The 20,923-nt window shown below is 41.0% G+C and overlaps 2 protein-coding genes across 2 annotated transcripts; both read left to right on the top strand.

The window, feature by feature from the left end:
• The first annotated feature begins 6,551 nt into the window (after positions 1–6,551).
• Positions 6,552–11,442, top strand: LOC139750263 (uncharacterized). Its single transcript, XM_071664836.1, has 3 exons — positions 6,552–6,711; positions 7,548–8,338; positions 9,386–11,442. Exons 1-3 carry the CDS (start codon positions 6,684–6,686, stop codon positions 10,529–10,531), a joined length of 1,965 nt encoding a protein of 654 aa, XP_071520937.1. The 5' UTR covers positions 6,552–6,683; the 3' UTR covers positions 10,532–11,442.
• A 2,105-nt stretch (positions 11,443–13,547) lies between these two features.
• On the top strand, positions 13,548–20,723 carry LOC139750038 (uncharacterized). The gene is made up of 3 exons (XM_071664375.1): positions 13,548–13,593; positions 17,279–18,162; positions 18,695–20,723. The coding sequence occupies exons 1-3, from the start codon at positions 13,548–13,550 to the stop codon at positions 19,862–19,864; spliced, it is 2,100 nt and encodes a 699-aa protein (XP_071520476.1). The 3' UTR covers positions 19,865–20,723.
• Positions 20,724–20,923: the final 200 nt, after the last annotated feature.

Below are 20,923 nucleotides of genomic sequence, written 5' to 3'. Positions count from 1 at the left end.
CATTATCCACCTCATATTGCATGAAGTTCATGCATGTCAAAACCTAAGTGTATCGAGAGAAGACATCTGATTTTATACCAAGACAACTTCCTTGGAAATACTATCACATACCATATCCCATAACGTAACAGTCATCGGTTTCATACTATGTAAGTTAACGAAGTTTTTGTGTATATCAAATTTGTGAATTAGCTAGAACGTTTGCAACAGCAAGCGTTCATTCAAATTTCCCTCACACCCATCGATGGCAGGTCTGCTGGCAGCTTATACACTGTCCTAGTGTCACTGTTTACACTCAACTGAGGTAGCTCTTGTAGATATTGTTCTTGCTTAACTACATTACCCTGTGCTATCGCTGTAGACTCAAGTCTTCTCCACTTGAAGCAAAAACGTGCTAACAAAGCATGTGGTGCTAGAAAGAATTATACCAGAGCAAGCTAGCGGACATTACCGTAAAAAGCGTTATGTAGATCATCAATTACATCATATAAGCTCTGCAGGATATCGCCTGTGACATCCGATAAACCATACAGGTGGCACAATGATGCAAACCTTAACCACAGCCAGGTCCTGTAGATAGAGAGCTACGCACATCTGCCGACGATATGAGGGGCAGAAAGACAGCAGAGGACCAGTATTTTACAAGAGTTACCCAACACCCTCCAACCAACCACACGATTCCCAACGTTCCACCAGTTTTCCTTGTGTTCGGCCAGACTTCCATTCAGAGCCTGAATAAAACACTGAAATTCCACCTCTGAGAGTCTCCATACCATCAACTGCAAGACCCAAGAAAACGGGAAAATGAACGAGTCTCACGAGACGCTGCTGCAACCATATGAACCCAGACGAGGTTATGCTTAACTGGAAAGCTGTTATAGATTTAAGTCATCCCGCTGTAACTATACAGTTTTTTTTAAAGTCTACAATAGATCACATCTCTAGAAAGAAAATCATGTTCTGAGCGAAAAATAGAGGAATTTCTCCCAGAGTTACTTCAGTGAGAATAATTGTTAAATATATTGTCTCCATATATCTCCAACCTCTGCGTCAGCAAGGTACCGTCAGGAAAAAAGACGAAGGCCACAGCCGCTCACATCTATTCTCTAGCTGCCATGTTTAATGCATTAAAACCACAATTACCTATCCATATCCAGGCCCCGCAAACCTTTCCATAGTTTACCCCGGACGCTTCACATGCCCTGATTCAGTCCAATGACAGCACGTCGACCCTTGTATACCACATCGTTCCAATTCACTCTATTCCGTGCACGCCTTTCACCCTCCTGCATGTACAGGCCTCGATCACTCCAAATCATTTTCCGCTCCATTCTTCCACTTCCAATATGGTCACCCACTTCTTGCTCTCTCCACTTCTGACACACTTTTTCATGTTAGCTGAGACGGCACGGCTGAGGCCCTAATCAAGGCAATCCCATCAACTATATTTATATATATATATATATATATATATATATATATATATATATATATATATATATATATGTGTGTGTGTGTGTGTGTGTGTGTGTGTGTGTGTGTGTTCGTGTGTGGACAGTCACATGTTTACTAAATGGCGTCCTGGCTTCGTCTCTTCGATGTTTATCAACTGATTGTTATATTTCTCTCTTGTGTCTCCCCTGATGATGTGATTATTACACGGAAGTGCACTTGGGAACTTTTCGTGTTTCATTTTCCCCGTGGGCTCATAGGAATATATATATATATATATATATATATATATATATATATATATATATATATATATATATATATATGTATATGTATATATATATATATATATATATATATATATATATATATATATATATATATATATATATATATATATATATAAATACAAGGAGGGGAGGATTTCTGGCCCCCCGCTCCCGTCCCCTCTAGTCGCTTTCTACGACACGCGAGGAATGCGTGGGAGGTATTCTTTCACCCCTATCCCCAGGGATGATATACATATATATATATACACATACACACACATACACACACACACGCACATATATACACACACACACACATACATATATATACATATGAAAAATGTAAGAAACAATTTAGAAAACTGAAACTTCTAGCTTGAAATGAAAAGAAAAAATGAACACAAATAATAACATATAGCACAACTGAGCAGCTAGCTGTCCATTAACTACTGTATTCACATGAACCTAATGCATACCATACAAACCATTCACACTTTAGGCAACACTCCTATTTTGCACTAACTGCTTACATTAGTGTTGATATCACAAAAAACAATAATTTATTATGAGTCTCTCATCATTAAGAATATAAAGCTGAAAAGAAAGCTTACCTTTTTGTTATCATTTCTCTTCCTCCTACTCACTCTGCACTCATCTTGTCTGTTCTCATGGTGAAAACAGTTTTAGCACCTCATTACATTTGTTGATTAGTATTCTTTATCACTACTCTACTGCTGTGTTTGTAGTCAGTGATGAAGCAATGGTCCCTCCATAATCTTAAATTTGTTCAGAATTACAGAATATTATTTTTCATCTGGATGTCATTCATGTATATATATATATATATATATATATATATATATATATATATATATATATATATAGATAGATAGATAGATAGATAGATAGATAGATAGATAGATAGATATATAGATAGACTGATAAGCGAACATACACGCACATATACATACTTATATGTATCATCGCATATATACGTATACATACACATACACACATACATACATACACATGTATATATTCATAATTGCTGCCCTCACCCATTCCCGTCGCTAGCCACCCACACAGGAAATAGCCCCCACTCTCTCTCTCTCTCTCTCTCTCTCTCTCTCTCTCTCTCTCTCTCTCTCTCTCTCTCTCTCTCTCTCTCTCTCTCTCTCTTCTCACAGCAAGGTAGCGCCAGGATGGCAAAAAAAAAAAAGGCTACATTCGCTCACTCTTAATCTCTATCTGAATATACAGGAGCCTGAACATACAGGAGGGTGAAAGGCGTGCAAGGTTTAGAGTGAATTGGAACGATGTGGTATACCGGGGTCGACATGCTATCAATGGATGAACCAGGGCATGTGAAGCGTCTAGGGTAAACCATGGAAAGTTTTTTTGGGCCTAGATGTGGAAAGGGAGCTGTGGTTTCGGTGCATTACACATGACAACTAGAGATTGAGTGTGAACGAATGTGGCCTTGTCTTTTTCTAGCGCTACCTTGCGCGCACGCGGGGGGAGGGGGTGCCATTTCATGTGTAGCGGGGCGGCGGCGGAAATAGATGAAGGCAGCATGTATGAATATGTACATGTGTATACATGTATATGTCTGTATATATGTATATATATATATATATATATATATATATATATATATATATATATATATATATATATATATATTTATTTATTATTATTTATTATACTTTGTCGCTGTCTCCCGCGTTTGCGAGGTAGCGCAAGGAAACAGACGAAAGAAATGGCCCAACCCCCCCCATACACATGTATATACATACGTCCACACACGCAAATATACATACCTACACAGCTTTCCATGGCTTAACCCCAGACGCTTCACATGCCTTGATTCAATCCACTGACAGCACGTCAACCCCGGTATACCACATCGCTCCAATTCACTCTATTCCTTGCCCTCCTTTCACCCTCCTGCATGTTCATGCCCCGATCACACAAAATCTTTTTCACTCCATCTTTCCACCTCCAATTTGGTCTCCCTCTTCTCCTCGTTCCCTCCACCTCCGACACATATATCCTCTTGGTCAATCTTTCCTCACTCATTCTCTCCATGTGACCAAACCATTTCAAAACACCCTCTTCTGCTCTCTCAACCACGCTCTTTTTATTTCCACATATCTCTCTTACCCTTACGTTACTTACTCGATCAAACCACCTCACACCACACATTGTCCTCAAACATCTCATTTCCAGCGCATCCATCCTCCTGCGCACAACTCTATCCATAGTCCACGCCTCGCAACCATACAACATTGTTGGAACCACTATTCCTTCAAACATACCCATTTTTGCTTTCCGAGATAATGTTCTCGACTTCCACACATTCTTCAAGGCTCCCAGAATTTTCGCCCCCTCCTCCACCCTATGATCCACTTCCGCTTCCATGTTTCCATCCGCTGCCAGATCCACTCCCAGATATCTAAAACACTTCACTTCCTCCAGTTTTTCTCCATTCAAACTCACCTCCCAATTGACTTGACCCTCAACCCTACTGTACCTAATAACCTTGCTCTTATTCACATTTACTCTTAACTTTCTTCTTTCACACACTTTACCAAACTCAGTCACCAGCTTCTGCAGTTTCTCACATGAATCAGCCACCAGCACTGTATCATCAGCGAACAACAACTGACTCACTTCCCAAGCTCTCTATATATACGTTGAAATGTATAGGTATGTATATGTGCGTGTGGGCGTTTGTGTATATACATGTGTATGTGGGTGGGTTGGGCCATTCTTTCGTCTGGTTCCTTGCGATATATATATATACACCCTCTCCTGCACCAGGTACCCATTTTATCGATCAACCCCTTTGGGTGAATGAACAGCTGGGTTGACGGTGCACCGAATGCCGCAAGTAGGATTCGAACCTATGCCCTCGACCCTGCGCGGCCCGTGAATACGTCATGGTCAGAAATGCTAACTGCTACGCCACATATATTTTCTTTGTCAACCTTTCTTTCCTTACTCATTTTCTCTATGTGTCCAAACCACTTCAGTACACCCTCTTCTGCTCTCTGAACCACACTCTTGTCAACACACATCTCTCTTACCCTTTCATTACTTACGCGATCACATCACCTTACACCACACATCGTCCTTAAACATTTCATTTCCAACACATCCACCCACCTCCGCAAGACCCTATCTACAAGCCCATCCTTCGCAACCATATAGTATTGTTGGAATTACTGTTCCTTCAAACATAACCATTTTTGCTCACAGAGATCACGTTCTAGCCACATATTCTTCAGTGCTCCCAGAACCTTCGCCCCCTTTAATGATTAAGTAACATCCACCCCACAATGAAATTCAAGATGGAATTGGAAAAAGAAAGCAAACTGCCCGTTCTTAATGTGTTGATAGATAGAGAATCTGACTGTTTGTCCTTTAAAATCTACAGGAAGCTTACCAACTCTGAGTTTCATTCACTAATTCCCAGTACATGATACTTCTGTAAACAAAATCAAGTCTGTGGTTATGTCTATGTTTTTAAGAGCACTACGGATATGTGATTCCACAGGCCTGGTTGACGAACGCAGTCATATAAGACGTATCTTTAGGCAGTTATATTATCCCAATTGGTTTGTGACCAAAGCTTACTGGAAAGCTAGGAAGACATTTTATGCTTCTAACCAAAAATGTGACAAATATAGATAAGACTAAATGTTTACTGTTGCCCAGTGCTTGTAATGTTGCCTTCCAGTGTAATAACACCATCAGTAAGACCTTAATAATTAGTATGCCAAATTATGCAACAGCTGAAAATGTTTACGCCGTCAAATGTAAGGCATGTAAAGAAATATATGTAGACCAGACAGAAAAAAAACTGTAACAGAGAAGTGTTATTGGCACCGTCATTCAGTACGCAGGGATGACCACAAAAATGCGATCGCTGAACATTGTCATGAAAATGAAAAGTTGTTAGGGATAACATCCAGCTACCCAAGTGAACCCCCGCCGCGTGACCCCCCTTAATCACCCTCCCTCACACGGTGACTGCCACACAAAGCTGACCAATATTGCTTGGTCTACTCTGATTGGTATTAGACGGCGAGACTCAAGTGTCATGTTGGGACTTAAACAGCTTTATTAAGCATGGGAACCTGATGAGGTGAATTTTCACCAGAAAACACGTCGTGCCACATGAATAGAAAAATTACATGTTCAATAAAAGTTTATGAACTCCTACTGAAATGCGACATCACCTTCATATATATATATATATATATATATATATATATATATATATATATATATATATATATATATATATATATATATATATATATATATATATATACACACCTTGATAGACTTCTTTTAGGTTCACGTTTATGTTACACCTTCGAATATATTCTACCTACTAAAATTATTCAAGAGACAAATGTACAAAGTAAACTATTCAGATCCAGTTACTTCGGCTATTTTTGGACTATTTCACGAAGCAAAAACTACATATTGTATGTGACACTTTACATGATTCGCCCAATACATCTCTTTAATACATTTCATCCAAAAAGACCGAATGTTTCATCACTGTGAACTACGATCATTCATGTTGTATTTCAGTCCAGTGATAATACCCCTCTCCACACTAAGAATTACTAGGTCCTTCATATATATATAGGTATTCATCATGGGTAAGTTAAGTAACATATCGGCCGGACGGAGGCAGCCAGCCAATCATGCAGGCAACTCAGCCTTGCTCTTCCGTTCTCTTTCTGGCGACCTTGACCCGTGACGCTTGCTTGCCTGGCCACTAGCTGGGTATATAAGGCGCCGCGCGACACACACACCACCACAGCAGCTCGCTTCTTCACCCCTGCTTCTTGCTGGGTCTTCAGCTTAGGTTTCTCCTCTTACAAAAGAAATCGGAATACCTGAATTTCCTTCATACACTGTGCATTATCCGAAAATTTAAGGATGTCTATAAGATTCCTTATATACCTTGGTAAGCCAATTTTCAAGTATATTTCTATTACTTGTCATCGATGTGCATACATTTTCTATAAATACATCTACATGAACTTATTTACATGCATACATTGATATATTCTACGGATTGTTTTGCACCTGTGTCTGTCGCAAGTATTGATGCAACAGGAACTAAACTATTATTCGCACTTTTTAATTAAGTCTAGCATTTACAAACGTTCATTGTGATCTTTATCATGAGATGAATTTACTTCCTTGTTGTATCGAGAATGAATTTTCAATGTTATAGGCTATGCAACTTCCCTTACATTCATATATACGATATTCATTTGAAGTAAACAATATATAATCCATCGTAACATCAATCTACATCAATCTAACATGTAAGGATTTCCTAACAGCTTCTAGCAGTCACTTACTCTGATGATACCGTCATAGTGTTACACATATTGTTTTATTTATTTCATATTCAAATTCAACACTGTTCTTGCTCGTTAATTTTACCACTGACGTTATCCAGTTTCCATATTTCATTCTCATCTGCCATTACATAATACTTGTGTTCATCTATCTCCATATTCATCTTTGCAAATAAACAAACAACCCCTCTCTTTCTGCCTTAGCCAAATCACAATGTACCATCTTTAGCAAGTGATACACTTCTCTAGATAACATTTTTTTACTAACGTGATTTACTGGAGAGAAAGCTTTGAGTTCCCATGCATTATATTCTGCATTTCCAACGGTAAAACAAAGCCACATTAGATGGTTACTTTACATTTTCCACTAACATTAATGTCTGATTTAATTAATGCATATATAATTTATGTCAACAAATTATCTTATCAACAGGTTTAACTGGTTTATGTTTGGCCCAGCAAAGTTATCTTCCACCTACCAATGGCTTCAACGGAAATGGAGGCAATGGTAACGGAGAAAATGGAAATGGTGCTTATACCAATGGAATAAGTAATGGCAATGGTAACGGTAATGGGGTCAACGGTAATGGTGGCAATGGCAACGGAGTTTACACCAATGGCAATGGGGGAAATGGTAACGCACTTGCAAATGGATATTCTAATGGAGTCAACGGAAACGGTAATGGAAATGGTATCATAAATGGAAATGGTAATGGTATTAATGGAAATAATGGATACAACAATGGAAACACAAATGGCAATGGAGTAAATGGTAACGGATATAGTGCATATTCTAATGGTATAACAAATGGAAACGGCAACGGAATAAATGGCAACGGTGGTTATAACAATGGCAACGGAGTTAATGGAAATGGTGTTTTAAGCAACGGTAACGGAGCAAACGGCAACAGGGTTTACAGCAACGGTAACGGTGTCATTAACGGGAACGGAGGCTACAACGGTAACGGTGCCATTAACGGGAACGGAGGCTACAACGGTAACGGTGCCATTAACGGGAACGGAGGCAACAACGGTAACGGTTCCATTAACGGGAACGGTGTCTACAACGGGTACGTGGACCCCATCCTTGCCCTTGGTCAAGCTATTGGAGGCGGAGGTGTGCCCGGCGTGGACTACCCCATCCTGGCCTCTGTCCCCGTCACCGGATTCTCCTGCGCCGGACAAATCCCCGGATACTACGCTGATACTGAGGCTGGCTGCCAGGTGAGTCTTATAGTGGTGCCCCCGAGGCTGGCTGGCTGCCAGGTGAGTCTTATAGTGGTGCCCCCGAGGCTGGCTACCTGCCAGGTGAGTCTTATAGTGGTGCCCCCGAGGCTGGCTGGCTGCCAGGTGAGTCTTATAGTGCTCCCGAGGCTGGCTGCCAGGTGAGTCTTATAGTGGTGCCCCCGAGGCTGGCTGCCAGGTGAGTCTTATAGTGGTGCCCCCGAGGCTGGCTGCCAGGTGAGTCTTATAGTGGTGCCCCCGAGGCTGGCTGGCTGCCAGGTGAGTCTTATAGTGGTGCCCCCGAGGCTGGCTGCCTGCCAGGTGAGTCTTATAGTGGTGCCCCCGAGGCTGGCTGCCTGCCAGGTGAGTCTTATAGTGGTGCCCCCGAGGCTGGCTGCCAGGTGAGCCTTATAGTGGTGCCCCCGAGGCTGGCTGCCAGGTGAGTCTTATAGTGGTGCCCCCGAGGCTGGCTGGCTGCCAGGTGAGTCTTATAGTGGTGCCCCCGAGGCTGGCTGGCTGCCAGGTGAGTCTTATAGTGGTGCCCCCGAGGCTGGCTGCCAGGTGAGTCTTATAGTGGTGCCCCCGAGGCTGGCTGCCAGGAGAGTCTTATAGTGCCTTCAATGTTGGGTACCAGGTGAGTCTTATAGTGTCATCAAGGTTGGTGGTCAGGTAAGTTCTATAATGATGCCGAGTCTGTCTGCCAGGTGTATTAATTGTGCCCTCAAAGCTCGTTACAAGGTGAGTCTTATAGTTCGGAGGTTTGCTGGCAAGTGAGTCTTACTGTGCCCATTTGGCTGCATTTTATGGGATTCTAAGAACTTTCTCTCGCATATAAAAAACTTTTTCTTTGATATTATCCTTGGTAACTTTTATAGCACATGCTATTTCTAATAGTCACATCTAATATTGGTGGCTGATTTTACTTTTTCCCTCCAACCCAGCCATTTTGGTCAGTAATAATTGCAGCCTTGGTCCCTTGTCTTCAACGACAGTCCCAACCTACATATCTCGCACAGGTGGTTCCCTAATGTCTCTTGTCTTCGGCAGGTGTTCCACATCTGTCAGGCAGATGGCAGGAGCGACTCTTTCCTCTGTCCCAACGGCACCGTCTTCAACCAGCAGTACTTCGTGTGTGACTGGTGGTACAACTTCGACTGTTCCACCGCCCAACAGTTCTATGATCTCAACGCTCAGATCGGACTGGTCAATGGAAATGGCAACGGATATTCAAACGACATTGTTAATGGTATCATAAATGGTGTATACAATGGAAATGGCATCCTGAATGGCAACGGTAATGGCTACACCAATGGTAACGGAATCAATGGAAATGGAAACGGTAACGGTCTTACAAATGGAAATGGAAACGGTGCAGTTAATGGCAACGGGTACAGCAATGGTTATGGTGCCAATGGTAATGGCGTTAGCGGTAACGGCAACGGAAATGGCCACACCAATGGCAATGGAATCAACGGAAATGGCTACACCAACGGTAATGGAGTAAATGGAAATGGCTACACCAACGGTAATGGAGTAAATGGAAATGGCTACACCAATGGTAATGGAGTCAATGGAAATGGTTACACCAACGGTAATGGAGTCAATGGAAATGGCTACACCAATGGGAATGGAGTCAATGGAAATGGTTACACCAATGGCAATGGAATCAATGGAAATGGCTACACCAATGGTAATGGGGTGAATGGAAATGGCTACAACAATGGTAATGGAGTCAATGGAAATGGCTACGCCAATGGTAACGGAGTCAATGGAAATGGAAACACCAATGGTAATGGGGTCAATGGAAATGGCTACACCAATGGTAATGGAGTCAATGGAAATGGCTACACCAATGGTAATGGGGTGAATGGAAATGGCTACACCAATGGTAATGGAGTCAATGGAAATGGCTACACCAATGGTAATGGAGTCAATGGAAATGGAAACGGTAATGGTCTCACCAATGGAAATGGAAACAGTGCAGTTAATGGCAACGGATACAGCAATGGCTATGGTGCCAATGGTAATGGCGTTACTAACGGAAATGGGGTCAATGGTAATGGCGTTAATGGAAATGGGAATGGCTTGACCAACGGCAATGGTAATGGGCTTAACGGTAACGGTAATGGCAACGGTTACAGCTACGACGAACCCTCGTCCCCCAACGGTTTATACCAGACGCCGAGCCTCTAAGTGACGAGGTCCATCCTTCACGTACATATCCCTCCATCTCTTTCTCTTCACGTTTGCTGTAGAAACTTTCTCTCCGCTCCTCACCATACGTCTCATTCTTCATATATCTAGTATCTGTCGTTCGTTTGAGAAACCAAGAGTTGGATCTTTGTCCACTCGCAGTTATAGCTAAGTTATCGAGCTGAGAACTCAGGAAACCTTCACAATTATACATGTTAAGTCGAAGACTACTCTCTGTATTATGTCATTTGCAGTTGGGCTAGGCTAGAATTGGTATCACTATGTTTACCCTAAGCAATTATCAAAAGCCATTTTTTTTATTCGGTAGCTATGTAAGAGTAACGGTGTTAATCATCAATTCGTTCCTACATTCGAATTTGATTATAACCAAAGACCTCAATTAGCGTTATTGTCTTTCCATTTATAGATATGCGGTTTCTTTAATCTGCAGAAGAGACGAAGATTTAATACAAATAGGTCAAGAAGCGTTAGTGTTTCAACAAGTTTTCGATCAATTAAGTTTCTCGTTTATCATATCCTTCTACGTTCCTTATGTTTCTGAAAGGTAATCATTCTTATGTATTCACCAACATTTCTATCATACACAAAATTAAGGGAATACATATGAATTTTACGTAGGAAGTTTTTATATCCATATTTGGTATGCAAAGATAATTATGTTATACTTACTACTTTATATCTATCATGATACGTGCATAGGTGTTCAGAATATGCTTAACTGAATTTCAAATCTTTTCTTTAAATAATGCAAAATTCTTATAACAATCATATATGTTCTTTAACAGATTTTTTAAATTTCAAATACTGATGATTTTGTGCCATATGTCTTTCATACACACTACCTTCTCTGATTTTCCTGAAGTTCAAATAATATACATATAAAGATATAAATAAATATTAATATATGCATATAAAGAATACTTTCATTATCCACGGAAAATGAGCGAGTCTCAACAGACGCTGTCGCAACCATACACCCAGATGACGTTATGTCTAAAGTTACCAAGTGATTTTCGAAGTCATCCTAGTTACTTCACAAAAAATAAGTGTATATATTTTTTCTCACCTATATATAGATGAAAAAGACAAAGGCCACATCCCCTCACATCAATGCCCTAGCTTTCATGTATAATGCACTGAAACCAAAGCTCCTAATCCACATACAGGCATTACAGACCTTTACATGGTTTACCCTAGATGTACCACATGCCCTGGTTCAGTCCACTGACGGTACGTCGATCTCAGTATACCACATCGTTCCAATTCACTCTACTCCATGCAAGCCTTTCACCCTACTGCATGTTCAGGCCCCGATCGCACAAAATCTTTTTCTTTCCATCCTTCCACCTGCACTTTGGTCTCCCTTTTCTACTTGTTCCCTCCACCTTTGTCACATATATCCTCTTTGTCAACCTTTCCTCACTCATTCTCTTCATGTGACCAAACCATTTCAACATATCCTCTTCTGCTCTCTTAACCACGCTCTTTATTACCATACATCTCTCTAACCCTTTCATTACTTACTCCATCAGAAAACCTTACACCACATATTGTCCTCAAACTTGTATTTTCCATCACATCCACCCTCCTCCGCACAACCGCATCTATTAACCCATTCCTCGCAATGATATGATATTGTTGCAACTACTCGTGGACTCCCGTGGTTATGCATTCAAGGGTATATATCTCAGCTGCCCTTGCCATCTTAGCTAACAACATGTAAAAAGATATCATCCCTTCAAACATACCCATTTTTGCTCATAACGTTCTTTTCACACATTCTTCAGCACTCTCAGATCTTCGCCCCTTCTCCCACTCTGTGACTCACATCTGCTTCCATAGTTTCATCCGCTGTCAAGTCCAATCCCAGATATCTCAAACCCTTCACTTACTCCAGATTATCTCCAATCAAACTTACATCCCATCTGTCTTGTCCCTCAACCCTGCTGAAGCAAATAACATTGCCATTTGTTCTTATTTACTCTCAACTTTCTCCATTCACACACTCTTTTACACTTAGTCGCTAACTTCTGCAGTTTCTCACACGAATCAGCCACCAGTGCTGTATCATCGGCGAACAACTGACTCACTTCCCAGACCCTCTCATCCTGTCTGTGTACGTACACCATAAAAACTGTGTTCAATTTACCTAAATGTAACGGTGTTAGTCTGATCGTGTCCTACGAAAAGCAAAACCTCAATAGAGCTAAATCTGAAAATACAATGAAAATACTAATTTGTAATCAACTTTCCAAGCTTTCTTAAGAACAACGAATATAATTTCGCAAATTACACAAAGCAAAAAAACTCAATGATAATTGGGGCTTAGTCTTCAACGAAAAAGTCTGAAAGAAAATATTCTGCCTAACTGCACTAAATATATATATATATATATATATATATATATATATATATATATATATATATATATATGTGTGTGTGTGTGTATGTGTGTGTGTGTGTGTGGAAAACAGTGGTAAAAGCATAATACATAGGACATAGAAATGAGGGGAAAACACTAAAAGCGATACAAATTATGAATTTCAAGAAGGGTACAATCAGTTACAATCTAAATGCAAAATATATGGAAACAAATATAGAAATCATACATTTCAGGAAACACAAAACAATATTACAATAATGTTTTCCGTTTCCTCAAAACACACACACACAACACACACACACACACACACACACACACACACACACACACACACACACACACACACACACACACACACACACTAAAAAACAAACTCTTGAATATGAATGAGTTGCGGACAGCTAGTGGGATGTCTAGTGAAGGCAAGGATAAAGATTAGTCTAAATTTTTAGAAAAGAGGAAACAAAAAGGTGATGAAGCTAAGCGAGCTTTGAAAAAAGAAGTGTGTGACTATAAACAAGGAAATATTAGCTATTCAATGCCGACAGCTGAGAGTAAAAGAATCATTAGAAGTGGGCAAAGAATGGGAGTATTTAGGAAAGCAGGGCTAGCATGTACATGATAAGTGTAAGGAATGCTGAAGTTGTAAAGTTGACAGGTGAGAAAGAGTGATGGGTGGAGAGATGACGAAGTAAACTTGCTATTGAAAGAAAAAAGATAGGTGTATGGGTAGCACTTACAGGGAAGGAGTGTAAATGATTGGGAGATGGACAAGAGACACCAACAGGGAGCCAAAAGGAAGGTGCAGAGATTAGAAAAAAAAAAACAGCCAAAAATAAGTGTTAGGATAAACCATTTATAGTAGACTTCAAGGAAAATAAAAAAAAAAAAAAACTTTGCAAGCGAGGTTGATATCGTAAAAAAAAAAAAAAACAAGAAAACACATGGGAACATTAGTGAAAGGAGCAAATGGTGGAGAGGTAGCACGTAATCTTGAGGTGAGGAGAGTGTTGAGTATTTTGAGGGATTGTTCAGTGTGCTTGATGATGATGATGATCGTCATGATCATGATCATGATGATATAAGGTTTTTTGAACAGGGAAGTATGCGAAGTGAAAGATTCGTGGAAAATAGGTTTGAACAAAGAACAAGCGATGAAAGCCTTGCATTAGATTACATGTGGCGATTAGCTGGATTGGATGGTATTGCACTTGAACGTAATAGAAATGGGTTGCTTTTATTGATAGGTTACTTAAGATTTTCAGTGTATTTATGAATAATGGTGAGGTGCCTGAGGATTGGCGAATGTGCGTCTATTGCCCTTGCATAAAGGCAGTTGGAACAAAGGTGAGTCTTTGAACTTCAGAGATATATGTAAGTTTGTTGAGCGTACCTGATATTTTATATAGAAGAGTGGTGATAGAGAAAGTGAAAGCATGTACTGACCATCAAACTAGGGAGAATAGATAGAGGATCGATAGAGAAATGATAGAGGATGTTGATCACTCGTGTTTACTTTGGAAAATGTTTTGTGACAATACTTAGAGAAAAAGAAAGATTTGTATGTAGCATTTATGGATTGGAGAAAGTATAGGATTAAGTTCACATACTTACCTTGGGGATTGTCTCATCAGTTTATTGTGAGGGATAAAACCTTCTAGGACCAGCGAGGAGTTTCAATCAAGACTGTAAGGCATGTGTATAATATGTAGGGAGAAAGCAGAGTGAGTTACTCCAGGTAAGGGTTGGCCTGCGGCACGAGAGTATAATGCCACCATGACTGTTTGATTTATTTTTGGAAAGGGTGGGAATGAGGAAAATGCAAAGGTCTTAGAGAGGGGCGAGTATGCAGTCTGCACGGGATGAGTAGACCTGGGAGATGAGTCAGTTCTTCTATGCAGATGACACAGCACTGGTGGCAGATTCAGCTGAGAAACAGAAGTAGTTCGTGACTGAGTCTGGGAGGAAGTTGAGAGGAAATGTGCAAAAGAATAAGATTGAAAGGTTCAGCTAAAACAAAATGACATGAGTCTTGGGGTGTATGTCTAAATACAGGAAAATTGCAGGAATTAAGTCGATTTAGATATCTGAGAGTGGACAAAGCAGCAAATGGAACCATGGAAGCGGAGGTGTCATAGGATAGGTGAGGTGACGAACGTTCTGGTAGATTTGAGGATTGTTTAGGGACGGAGTTATCTAGGAGGGTGAAAATGGGTATGTTTGAAGGCATAATAGAATCTCAAATGGATCCCAGGCATCAGCTATACACGAGGATATGCAGTGTGTGGAGGATGTTTTGGAAATCAAATGTTCGAATAAGAAATGTGGTGCGAGATGGTGTGATTGAACAAGAAATGATAATGATTTAGAGAGGCGTACAGCAACAACAAGAGCTGAGAAAAGCTGAAGAGTGTGTACTGAAATGGTTTGCACATATGGAGAAAATGAATGAAGGCATACTAACAAAGAAGATATACTCGTATGTATCAGTAATGTAGGGGAAAAGGAAAAGGAGGATAGAAAACTTTAAAAGAAATGGTACACCAATGGTAATGGAGTCAATGGAAATGGCTACACCAATGGCAATGGAATCAATGGAAATGGCTACACAATGGTAATGGAGTCAATGGAAATGGCTACACCAACGGTAATGGAGTCAATGGAAATGGCTACACCAACGGTAATGGAGTCAATGGAAATGGCTACACCAATGGCAATGGAGTCAATGGAAATGGGTATACCAATGGTAATGGAGTCAATGGAAATGGGTATACCAATGGTAATGGAGTCAATGGAAATGGCTACACCAACGGTAATGGAGTCAATGGAAATGGCTACACCAACGGTAATGGAGTCAATGGGAATGGCTTCACAAATGGTAATGGAGTCAATGGAAATGGCTACACCAATGGTAACGGTGTCAATGGAAATGGCTACACCAACGGTAATGGAGTCAATGAAATGGCTACACCAATGGCAATGGAGTCAATGGAAATGGCTACACCAACGGTAATGGAGTCAATGGAAATGGCTACACCAATGGTAACGGTGTCAATGGAAATGGAAACACTAATGGTAATGGAGTCAATGGAAATGGCTACACCAACGGTAATGGAGTCAATGAAATGGCTACACCAATGGCAATGGAGTCAATGGAAATGGCTACACCAATGGTAATGGAGTCAATGGAAATGGCTACAGCAATGGTAATGGAGTCAATGGAAATGGCTACACAATGGTAATGGAGTCAATGGAAATGGCTACACAATGGTAATGGAGTCAATGGAAATGGCTACACCAATGTAATGGAGTCAATGGAAATGGCTACACCAATGGCAATGGAATCAATGGAAATGGCTACACCAATGGTAACGGTGTCAATGGAAATGGAAACACTAATGGTAATGGAGTCAATGGAAATGGCTACACAATGGTAATGGAGTCAATGGAAATGGCTACACAATGGTAATGGAGTCAATGGAAATGGCTACACAATGGTAATGGAGTCAATGGAAATGGCTACACCAATGGTAATGGAGTCAATGGAAATGGTAACGGGTATTCAAACGACATTGTTAATGGTATCATAAATGGAAATGGTAATGGTAATGGGGTCAATGGAAATGGCTACACAATGGTAATGGAGTCAATGGGAATGGCTACTCCAATGGTAATGGAGTCAATGGAAATGGCTACACCAATGTAATGGAGTCAATGGAAATGGCTACACCAATGGTAACGGTGTCAATGGAAATGGAAACACTAATGGTAATGGAGTCAATGGAAATGGCTACACCAATGGTAATGGAGTCAATGGAAATGGCTACACCAATGTAATGGAGTCAATGGAAATGGCTACACAATGGTAATGGAGTCAATGGGAATGGCTTCACAAATGGTAATGGAGTCAATGGAAATGGCTACACAATGGTAATGGAGTCAATGGAAATGGTAACGGGTATTCAAACGACATTGTTAATGGTATCATAAATGGAAATGGTAACGGGTATTCAAACGACATTGTTAATGGTATCATAAATGGTGTATACAATGGAAATGGCTACACCAACGGTAATGGAGTCAATGGAAATGGCTACACCAATGGTAACGGTGTCAATGGAAATGGAAACACTAATGGTAATGGAGTCAATGGAAATGGCTACACCAATGGCAATGGAATCAATGGAAATGGCTACACCAACGGTAATGGAGTCAATGGAAATGGCTACACCAATGGTAACGGTGTCAATGGAAATGGAAACACTAATGGTAATGGAGTCAATGGAAATGGCTACACCAATGGCAATGGAGTCAATGGAAATGGCTACACCAATGTAATGGAGTCAATGGAAATGGCTACACCAACGGTAATGGAGTCAATGGAAATGGCTACACCAATGGTAATGGAGTCAATGGAAATGGCTACACCAACGGTAATGGAGTCAATGGAAATGGCTACACCAATGGCAATGGAGTCAATGGAAATGGCTACACCAATGGCAATGGAATCAATGGAAATGGCTACACCAACGGTAATGGAGTCAATGGAAATGGCTACACCAATGGTAATGGAGTCAATGGAAATGGCTACACCAATGGTAATGGGGTCAATGGAAATGGCTACACCAATGGTAATGGGGTCAATGGAAATGGCTACACCAATGGTAATGGGGTGAATGGAAATGGCTACACCAATGGCAATGGAATCAATGGAAATGGCTACACCAACGGTAATGGAGTCAATGGAAATGGTATCATAAATGGAAATGGTAATGGTATTAATGGAAATAATGGATACAACAATGGAAACACAAACGGCAATGGAGCAAATGGTAACGGATATAGTGCATATTCTAATGGTATAACAAATGGAAACGGCAACGGAATAAATGGCAACGGAGTTAATGGAAATGGTGTTTTAAGCAACGGTAACGGAGCAAACGGCAACGGGGTTTACAGCAACGGTAACGGTGCCATTAACGGGAACGGAGGCTACAACGGTAACGGTGCCATTAACGGGAACGGAGGCTACAACGGTAACGGTTTCATTAACGGGAACGGGGGCTACAACGGGTACGTGGACCCCATCCTTGCCCTTGGTCAAGCTATTGGAGGCGGAGGTGTGCCCGGCGTGGACTACCCCATCCTGGCCTCTGTCCCCGTCACCGGATTCTCCTGCGCCGGACAAATCCCCGGATACTACGCTGATACTGAGGCTGGCTGCCAGGTGAGTCTTATAGTGGTGCCCCCGAGGCTGGCTGGCTGCCAGGTGAGTCTTATAGTGGTGCCCCCGAGGCTGGCTGCCAGGTGAGTCTTATAGTGGTGCCCCCGAGGCTGGCTGCCAGGTGAGTCTTATAGTGCCCCCGAGGCTGGCTGCCAGGTGAGTCTTATAGTGCCCCCGAGGCTGGCTGCCAGGTGAGTCTTATAATGCCCCGAGGCCAAAGAGGAGTAGTGCCCCTAAGGCTGGAGGGCAGGCGAGTCTTATATCACTGCCTCCCAGATGAGTCTTCTAAGCCTCTGTCACAATATCTAAGAACAAATCACTATTGATATTCCATTTGTTAACTTAATAAGAACACGTTTACAGCACATGACATCATTGAATATCATAACATTACTACCTTCCTTTACTTCCTTTTCTACAACAACAATAATATTCAGTAACGTAATAATTGCAGCCTTGGTCCCTTGTCTTCAACGACAGTCCCAACCTACATATCTCGCACAGGTGGTTCCCTAATGTCTCTTGTCTTCGGCAGGTGTTCCACATCTGTCAGGCAGATGGCAGGAGCGACTCTTTCCTCTGTCCCAACGGCACCGTCTTCAACCAGCAGTACTTCGTGTGTGACTGGTGGTACAACTTCGACTGTTCCACCGCCCAACAGTTCTATGGTCTCAACGCTCAGATCGGACTGGTCAATGGAAATGGTAACGGGTATTCAAACGACATTGTTAATGGTATCATAAATGGTGTATACAATGGAAATGGCATCCTGAATGGCAACGGCAATGGCTACACCAATGGTAACGGAATCAATGGAAATGGCTACACCAACGGCAATAGAGTAAATGGAAATGGCTACACCAACGGTAATGGAGTAAATGGAAATGGCTACACCAATGGTAATGGAGTCAATGGAAATGGCTACACCAACGGTAATGGAGTCAATGGAAATGGCTACACAAATGGGAATGGAGTCAATGGAAATGGTTACACCAATGGCAATGGAATCAATGGAAATGGCTACGCCAATGGTAATGGGGTGAATGGAAATGGCTACAGCAATGGTAATGGAGTCAATGGAAATGGCTACACCAATGGTAACGGTGTCAATGGAAATGGAAACACTAATGGTAATGGAGTCAATGGAAATGGCTACACCAATGGCAATGGAGTCAATGGAAATGGGTATACCAATGGTAATGGTAATGGGGTCAATGGAAATGGCTACACCAATGGTAATGGAGTCAATGGAAATGGCTACACCAATGGTAATGGGGTGAATGGAAATGGCTACACCAATGGTAATGGAGTCAATGGAAATGGCTACACCAATGGTAATGGAGTCAATGGGAATGGCTACTCCAATGGTAATGGAATCAATGGGAATGGCTTCACAAATGGTAATGGAGTCAATGGAAATGGCTACACCAATGGTAATGGAGTCAGTGGAAATGGAAACGGTAATGGTCTCACCAATGGAAATGGAAACAGTGCAGTTAATGGCAACGGATACAGCAATGGCTATGGTGCCAATGGTAATGGCGTTACTAACGGAAATGGGGTCAATGGTAATGGCGTTAATGGAAATGGGAATGGCTTGACCAACGGCAATGGTAATGGGCTTAACGGTAACGGTAATGGCAACGGTTACAGCTACGACGAACCCTCGTCCCCCAACGGTTTATACCAGACGCCGAGCCTCTAAGTGACGAGGTCCATCCTTCACGTACATATCCCTCCATCTCTTTCTCTTCACGTTTGCTGAAGAAACTTTCTCTCCGCTCCTCACCAAACGTCTCATTCTTCATATATCTAGTGTCTGTCGTTCGTTTGAGAAACCAAGAGTTGGATATTTGTCCACACGCAGTTATAGCTAAGTTATCGATCTGAGAACTCAGGAAACCATCACAATTATGCATGTTAAGTCGAAGACTACTCTCTGTATTATGTCATTTGCAGTTGGGCTAGGCTAGTATTAGTGCCAATATGTTTGTTTACCTTCAGCATATTATTAGAATCAGTGTTCATTCGGTAGTTATGCAAGAGCACTGGTATTAATCATCTATTCCTCCTTACGTTCTGAATTTGATTAAGCCAAAGACCTCTTTTATAAATACGTTGTTCTTTAATCTACAAGAGGCGAAGTTTCATTACCATAGCTCAAGAAACGTAAGTGTTTTGAAGTGTTTGTCGAGCACTTGAGTTTTTCGTTTATCATATCCTATTATGTTCCTAACTGTATTTCCTGAAAGGTAATCATTCTATGTATTCACAAATACTAGTTCTGTCATATATTAGTTAAGGAACTACATATAAATTCTACGGAGGAATTCTACGTACACATCTTTATGTAGTATCATTAAATTCAATGCATCATATTTATTGTAATATGTAAAGGTTATCTTACCTTTCCATAATAACTATATAACAATAATATATGTTCTAAAAAAGATTTTTTAATATAAAGTGCTGGTAATTCTTGTGCCATATGTCTTTCATACATACTACCTTATCTGATTTTCCTGGAATTCAGATAACATATCTATGAATATAATTAAAGATTCATATGCATATGAAAAACATTTCATTATCCACCCCAGACCACGTTCAGTTTATACCTGTCAAATTCTCTCTATATCAAGGTAAAGCATCTGATATTGAGCAAGACAATTTCCCTGGAAGTACTATTTAACGATAGCTGTTGCGGTGCTTTTTAAGTCAACGAGGTTTTCATTGATAGAACTTTTGTAGATTAAGGAAATTA

The sequence above is a fragment of the Panulirus ornatus genome, chromosome 9 (assembly GCF_036320965.1).
Source record: "Panulirus ornatus isolate Po-2019 chromosome 9, ASM3632096v1, whole genome shotgun sequence".
In the NCBI taxonomy this organism is placed as follows: Eukaryota; Metazoa; Arthropoda; class Malacostraca; order Decapoda; family Palinuridae; genus Panulirus; species Panulirus ornatus.
Note: the sequence above shows the minus strand (reverse complement) of the source record. Positions and strands in the feature narration are given on the sequence as shown.

What these genes read in the sequence shown, in the direction of transcription:
- LOC139750038 (XM_071664375.1), top strand. Translation starts at nt 13,548, where the DNA reads ATGTACATGATAAGTGTAAGGAATGCTGAAGTTGTAAAGTTGACAG. An exon ending in TGAAGTTGTAAAGTTGACAG is followed by an intron (nt 13,594 to 17,278) that starts GTGAGAAAGAGT and finishes AATGTAATGGAG; the next exon opens with TCAATGGAAATGGCTACACC. An exon ending in ATACTGAGGCTGGCTGCCAG is followed by an intron (nt 18,163 to 18,694) that starts GTGAGTCTTATA and finishes TGTCTTCGGCAG; the next exon opens with GTGTTCCACATCTGTCAGGC.
- LOC139750263 (XM_071664836.1), top strand. Translation starts at nt 6,684, where the DNA reads ATGTCTATAAGATTCCTTATATACCTTG. An exon ending in AAGATTCCTTATATACCTTG is followed by an intron (nt 6,712 to 7,547) that starts GTAAGCCAATTT and finishes TCTTATCAACAG; the next exon opens with GTTTAACTGGTTTATGTTTG. An exon ending in ATACTGAGGCTGGCTGCCAG is followed by an intron (nt 8,339 to 9,385) that starts GTGAGTCTTATA and finishes TGTCTTCGGCAG; the next exon opens with GTGTTCCACATCTGTCAGGC.